At 40.4% G+C, this 7,137-nt stretch overlaps 2 protein-coding genes across 3 annotated transcripts in view; one reads left to right on the top strand and one right to left on the bottom strand.

Moving 5' to 3' along the window:
- Nucleotides 1-1,057, top strand: part of LOC109379330 (basic salivary proline-rich protein 1-like) — a 7,514-nt gene extending 6,457 nt beyond the window's left edge. The window contains exons 2-4 of one of the 2 annotated variants that reach the window (XR_002123181.1): nucleotides 46-162; nucleotides 346-529; nucleotides 1,019-1,057. Coding sequence is in view for 1 of the 2 variants with exons in the window: in XM_019635861.1 (XP_019491406.1) it covers nucleotides 46-162; nucleotides 330-529; nucleotides 1,019-1,023 (322 nt within the window). In the remaining variant the exon portion in view is untranslated. Of the gene's footprint in view, nucleotides 1-45; nucleotides 163-329; nucleotides 530-1,018 lie in introns of both variants that reach the window. The other variant, XM_019635861.1, reaches the window with a different exon arrangement.
- A 2,024-nt stretch (nucleotides 1,058-3,081) lies between these two features.
- HSDL2 (hydroxysteroid dehydrogenase like 2) overlaps nucleotides 3,082-7,137 on the bottom strand; it is a 49,191-nt gene continuing 45,135 nt past the window's right edge. Inside the window, exon 11 of the mRNA XM_019635890.1 lies at nucleotides 3,082-3,400. Within this exon, the coding sequence (XP_019491435.1) occupies nucleotides 3,288-3,400 (113 nt within the window). The 3' untranslated portion in view covers nucleotides 3,082-3,287. The remainder of the gene's footprint in view (nucleotides 3,401-7,137) is intronic.

The following is a 7,137-nucleotide window of genomic DNA, read 5'->3' as shown; positions in this document are numbered from 1 at the left end:
TGGTCCGCGAGACCCACAGGAAGTGTGTAATGACACCTCCTACAGCGCGCACGGAGCTCGCAGTTGTCGCTGCCCGGAGGAGGTGTGGACCGACCCTACTACACACACGCGCGCAGGAGCTTGGTCTCCGCACCCCGACAGGTGTGGAACCCACGATCTCTGGTACGTTCTGAGGTGGGCAGCAGCCTCTCCTGTCTTACGCCCAGGGCCCGCTGTCCCCGCTGCCCCTTGGAGCACCCTACAGCTCCGCCTAAACGCTAGGAGCAGACCTCCTTACAAGACCGTGCTCCATGACAGGTGTGTGGCACCTGTTTTAAAGCACTGAGTAGTCACCTTTATACCCAGGCATGTGCACGAACACATCTGACGGACAGACGTACAACCCACAGTCACCGCAGCCTGGTGGAAATTTCTAACTGCAATACACGCATCCTTTCCTTGGAAGGAGCGGGGCTGCTTAAAAACACCTATAACGCTCTAAGACCGGGAAAGCATACAATAAAACCACCTACTCGGCAGGGCACCAGAGGTAAGGCTGGACCTTCTACATGCCACCAAGTGCCCTCCACCCGTATTTTACCTAGCAAACACACTCAGAGCACTTACTGGGTTAACACCAAGTGCTTAGAGAATATTTATTTAATCCCAAGAACTCTATCAAGTGGGTGTTAGCATTGCCATTTAATGGATGGGGAAACTGAGGCACAGATAAATTAAGAAATCTGCCCAAGATCACATTGTAGCTGGAGGAACCCTGGTAGTCTGGCTGCAGAGTCCATGCTCTTAACGCCCTTTCTAATTACAGCACTGAACATCTCCAAAATAATAACATTTAGCGCATATCTGATTAGCCATATATGGGGCTCACATCTTGGCCTCATCCCAACTGTGACAGGGAAACTCCTACATTTGGGGTAGGTAGGTGAGAGAACATGACTGAGCCAGAAAGAGACTAACTTCTGAACAAAGGAGAAAGGATTCTTAACACCTGGCTCAGTCAACGTTCTTCCTGGTCTAGGCTGAATAAAAAAATCTTTGGGCCGGCACGGTGGCTCAGCTGGTTAAGAGCTCGCCTGGGAGCACCAGCTCTGAGCAGCAGGGTTGCGGTTTGGATCCCACACTGAGGGCCAGTGACGCTCGCCCTCTACAGCTAAGATGATGAACAACAGCTCAACCTGGAGCTGGGCTGCTGAGTCGCAGGCGACAGAGTAGGCTGCAGCCCCTGCTGCAGTGGGCTGCCGTGAACTACGTGAGTGGCTGGCAGCCAGTTTGAGCGGCTGGTAGCCGTTGTGAGCTACCGGAAGCCGCTGTGATAGGCCAACCAACGACCAGCGACCGATTGCCTCACCGGGGAAGAGCACAATGATCATACCAACATGGGCCAGTGAAGCGACGTCCTCCACAACTAGACTGAAGAACAAAACAGCAATTTGTCTACCTGTCTGTTCCCCTTCCCCGATTCCCCCCGATTCCCCAACGCTGTTACCCTCCCTCCAATTTCCCAATAAAATCTTAAAAAAAAAAAATCTGTGCAAACGTTTTTGACAAAATGATGTCTGTACAAAAACAGTTAATTGTTACATATTTCAAATATGTAATCCTGTGGAGAAATTGGAACCAAATGTACTGCTGGTAGAAATGTAAAATGGTGCAATCACTATGGAAAACAGTATAGAGGTTCCTCAAAAAACTAAAAATAGAATTACCATATAATCCAGAATATTTTCTGCTTTTTATTTCCCAAAGCTTTGAGAACATTTGGAGAATGCAGAGAAAGAGAAGTCTTTAGAAAACTTCAGTAGAAAAGGAGCTAGTTGGCAACATCTCACGTGACCAGGATCCTCAGGTGGACAGAAATGACTGGGAGATGCCAAGGGTGTTGTAAGGCTACCACCCCAAAAATGCTGTCTTGGCTTCATGGAGGGAGAGGTGAAGACTTCAAGTTCTATTCCAGGTCCATGTACTGTGAAGTTTTTGTTGGATAGGACTTGTTAATTTTGGCCTTGGGCTAGTCCTTCCAATCTCTGATTCTCTGTTTCCTCATTTGTAAAACACACATGAAATCCCCTAACATTAAAGTTTAACTTTTTAAGAAAAGACAAACAAACCATTGTATTAGTTTGCTAGGGCTGCCAGAACAAAATACCACAGACTGGGTGGCTAAACCAACAAAAATTTCTTACTATTCTGGAGACAAGAAGTCTAAGATCAAGGTGTCAGTAGATGTGGTTTCTTCTGAAGCCTCTCTCCTTGGCTTGTAGATGACTGCCTTCTCACTGTGTCCTCACATGGTCTTTTCCTGTGTGTGCATCCCTGGACTCTTTTTTTGTGCTCCAATTTTCTCTTCTTACAGGGACACCAGACAGACTGGATTAGGGCCCACCCTAAAAGCCTCATTTTAACTTGATCACCTCTTTTAAAGGCTTTGTCTCCAAATATAGTCACATTCTGAGGTACTAGGAGTTTGGACTTCAACATGTGAATTTGAGGAGCAGACAATTAAACCTGTAACAACCATCTATTCTAATGTTCTCATTTCAAAACATTGTTACCAAATACATACTTCTGGGGAGAAATTATTTTATTTTAGGACATTTTAAAAATAGGATACATACTGCAGTTAGTTGAATTATATTAATATTTTTGTACGGGTAACTTAAACCTGAAAAGCTAGTTAGCAAAATGAAAACTCTGTTTTTGTTTCATTAGTCTTCAAAATATTGGGTTGTCGGAAAAGTCATGACGCGTTTTTGCAACAAAAAACAGAAAAAATATGTCATGACTTTTCTGACAACCCAATAGTATTAAATAGTATATTATGTGATTCCTGGAAAACTGTGTTATAGAAGATCTTCTTTAAAGCATATAAAAACCTACAATATCTTAGGATTTTCATTAGTATACAACCCCAAACTAAAAATTTTAGAACTGACTAGCTTCATTTTACATGGGAAGAAGCTCTGAAAAGACCTAATTTTACTGCTTGACCCTGATTGGTTGCTCATGATACTTTTCGTAGAAGATAGTGAATGGTTTATAGTGCTCAGAGGGCAAACTTCACAAAACATAAAAAACAGAATGTCTTAGAATTCTACTTAATGAAGCTTATGTTTGATTAGCTAGCTGTTTTAATTATGATTACAAGTCTTATAGATACAGAAATTCTATTTTTTTTCAAGAACTTGCATATCCTTATAATACAATAGAGAAGAAAACAAACATTAGATTTTAACTGTTGAGCCCTTTTACTTTTTGAGCTTAGAGGTCGACATATTTTTTCTTTTCCTTCACAGCCTGGCTTGCATCTGATTCATCAGCTTCTCCAATTTGATTGCTAGGGACATGTTTCCTTGAATCTTCAGTTTTCCTGACATGAATGCAATTGTTGGTTTTAGTTTACCTAAAGTGAGAAAATGAGAGGGGGAAAAGCATCCATTAGTGCCCTTAGAGATATGCTTCAAGAACATGCATTATAAAAAGAATCTCCTTGAGTTCTATAAACCTCTGAAGCACAGAAATTTCTATTACAGCATTTTTTAAAATCAGTATCTTGGGAATCCCAATTCCTAGACTTAAATGTTAACAATATCTTATGATATGAGAGATAATGTAAAAACAACAATCAGCAAAAAAAAAGCTGAAGATGCAACATGTATATACCAGTTATAGCACTCTCAAGGATACATGGCCCTCAAGTGAATTGAGGGAAACAAATACTATCTATTTTAGTTAATTTTCCAATCTATTATAGTTCATTAAACTTTTAACATTTTAAATTTAAATTTTAAAAATTCAGTGGTGTAGGGCTGGCCGAGTGGCTCAGTTGGTTAAGAGCTCGCTCAAGAGTATGAGCTCTGAGCAACAGCGGTTCGAGTCCTGGCCCAAGCTGAGCTGCCAACAGCTAAAAAAAAGTAAATGGTGTAAATGCATATAATAGCCCTGAGAAATGATCATTAAATGTATAGGTATGGACACAAAAGTATATGTTAGCATTATTTTAGTCACATAAATGGCAAGATATAAAATGTGAACATTAAGACAGAATTATAGCTAATAACAACATATAATAAATAGAAGCTCCATGGAGGGAGGAAACTTTGTTTTTATTTGCAACTTTCATTCCAGGGCTAGTATAGGGTCTGACACACAGTGGAATTAATGAGGAAACTGAGGTTCAGAGAGGATTTTGACTTTCTCAAGGTCACACAGCTTGTATATGATAGTGCTGCAATTCAAAACCAGGTGTGTCTGATTCTCACTTTAGTTTTCTGAGCTATATTATGCCAGTTTATATGTAGGTCATATCTCCAGAAGGCACAGTATGCATCAGGTTCATTAGTAACCTTCCCTGGGCTACACACAGGCTCTTTGTAGAAAAACAAATGTGTGGGATCAATATATTCTGTATACATTGAGATACTAAACACTCTAAATTATTCTGTATAGGAGTTGTAGCAAAACATGATAGATTGGCTACGGATAGAAAGGATCAAGTCCAATTCTTTTATTTTAAAAACAAACTGAGCTGGGCACTATTCAAAGGAAACGTGATGTGAAAATACCTAAATTCAGAAATAACAGATTAAGAGATCATTTTTATTTCCATGGAAGATACTGGAAGATCTTTATTCTTTGAAGGAACAGGACAGCCCCTCCAAAAACTTATAAATACGAATACCTGGATGCCCTTCAGCCAAAAAACTGGCTTCCTGCTGTCATTCTACAGTGAAACCCACCAGTCCACTCATGCATACACAGCTTCCAATCAGCACTATAGAGCCTTGCCTATAAAGATGAATGGACATCAAATGGAAATGGGGGGGGACCCTCCAAAACAAAAATAGGTAAGAGCAATTTGGAGGAAACAGAGACTATAGGCACAAATGAAAATTAAAACAAAGTCAATGAATAACAAAAAAATTCATAATTCATGTCCTCATTGATAAGCTATAACACCAATGTATCAAGAACAGGATGCCCAAGGAGAGGAGAAGCACAGGAAGGAGGGTGACACAGCAAGGGGTAGAAGGGTAGGAGCAGCCAAAAGGGATGGAATTGGGAGAGCCAGGAGGAAGAAGGGGGCAGTAAGAAAAGAAGAAAGAAACAATGATAAAATAAGAGTGAGCTCTTGGAAATTAAAATTTTGATAGTATTAAAATACAATAGAAAGGAGACACTTGCAGATCTTCTGGTCACAGCAGTCAGTCTCTTTATTGCAACACTCTCCCTCCCACTACTGCAAAAGCCTCTCTCCACCCCCCACCTCTACCAGTAGTCTTTTCAAATAAAGTCTCTCACCAGAAAAAAAAAGTAATGGAAAGGAAACAATAAGAAAGTGATTCTTTTTTTTTTTTTAAAGGTGAATCAAACTCCTAAAAAGATGATTAAATCAGCGGTCTAATGTTTTCTCCAGAAAGTGAGAATTTAAAAAACAGAGCTATCGAAGAAATAACATAAGATACATTCCCAAAGAGCCCATTAAGGAAAATAAAAGAAAAAAAAAACAAAAAAGACCACACCGCCTTATATCGTTGTGAAATTTCAGAATACTACAGAGAAAGAGTTCATTTTGATTCCGAAACGTTCAGAAAGGGAAGGGGTAGATATAAAAGATTAAGAAGAATAGTATCAAATTCTCAATGGTAATCTTAGAAGATGGAGCAATGCCTTCAAAATTCTGAGAAAAAATTAATTTCAACCCAGAAATCTCTACTCAGCCAAAAAAATCAATGTGTTGGTAGAATACAAGTAGTTTTTAGAACTCACTAAAATTACCACTGTGATCCTTTCTCATGAAGCTGTTGGAGAATGTGTGCCACCAAAATGAGGATATAAACCAAGAGAGAAGATATGGGATACAGGAAATAGGAGAGTCAATGCAGGGCAGAGTTACAGAAATTTCTAGGATCACTGCTGTGTAGCAGGCTATTATAATGAGCTACCTGTTCAGATTGTAATTCAGATTGTAACAGGAAGACAAAGGGCTCCAAGAAAAAAGTAGACTGACAGGTAATTCGACACATTTGGCAGAGGAAAAAATTGCATCAACAGGTTCTGAGACGAATATAGGAAGATTTTACTTAGTTTCTTTATACCTATTCAATGGAGGAAAAATAGGGCAATTATTTATGTCCAGGAAAAATAAAAATTCTCTCTGACAGGAAACATAATAATAGCAGGCTGTTTGATTCAACAGCAAACAATGCCAGAATTGTAATTACACGAACATAGAGTCTTGATTTAAGCAAAAATGGTGAAATAACTATATTTGGAGGATGGGAAGGGGGAGGTGAAGCAGAATCAAGGTGTTATAAGAGAAGTTAAATCTCACCTATCAGTGTTTAGATTAGTGACTCCAAAGAAAACAGTATAAGTACTATAAATAGTACTTAAATGAGAAAGGTAATAACATTGAAAAATGTGGAGTTAAATATTGAAAGAAACACCAAAAAGACCTGAAGGAAATAACCTCTGCGGAGCAGAAGCCCACAGAAGGCCAAAGAAAATTTAATTTTTAAATATACAAGTACTGTATATGCTTTTAAAAATTGAGGTGAAGTGCACATGACATAAAATTTACCATTTTATTTGTTTATTTTTTCTTTAAAGATTTTATTGGGGAATTGGGGGAAATGAACAGCGGTGGAGAATCGGGGGAAGGGGAACAAACAAGTTGCTGTTGTTTTGTTCTTAAGTTTAGTCGTGGAGGATATTGCTTCACTGGGCCCAAGCTGGCACCATCATTGCACTCTTCCCAGGCGAGGCAGATCCGCCGCCGGCCTCTGGACAGCCGCTCATGCTGGCTGCCAGCTACACACGGTAACTTATGGCAACCCACTGCAGCAGGGGCTGCAGCCTACGCCATTGCCGGTGACTCATGGCAGCCCAGCTCTAGGTCGAGCTGCTGCTCACCATCTTAGCTGCAGAGGGCAGTGTCACTGGCCCTCACATGTGGGATCCGAACCGGGGCCCTCTGGCATCCCAAGCCAGTTCTTTTTTTTTTTTAAAGGTTTTTATTGGGGAATTGGGGGAATGGGAAGTGCTGGGGAATTGGGGGGAAGGGGAACAGACAAGTTGATGTCGTTTTGTTCTTCAGTCTAGTTGTGGAGGATGTTGCTTCACTGGCTCAAGTTGGCA

Source organism: Hipposideros armiger, unplaced genomic scaffold, assembly GCF_001890085.2.
Source record: "Hipposideros armiger isolate ML-2016 unplaced genomic scaffold, ASM189008v1 scaffold_24, whole genome shotgun sequence".
In the NCBI taxonomy this organism is placed as follows: domain Eukaryota; kingdom Metazoa; phylum Chordata; class Mammalia; order Chiroptera; family Hipposideridae; genus Hipposideros; species Hipposideros armiger.
This window is presented reverse-complemented; position numbering and strand designations above follow the sequence as displayed.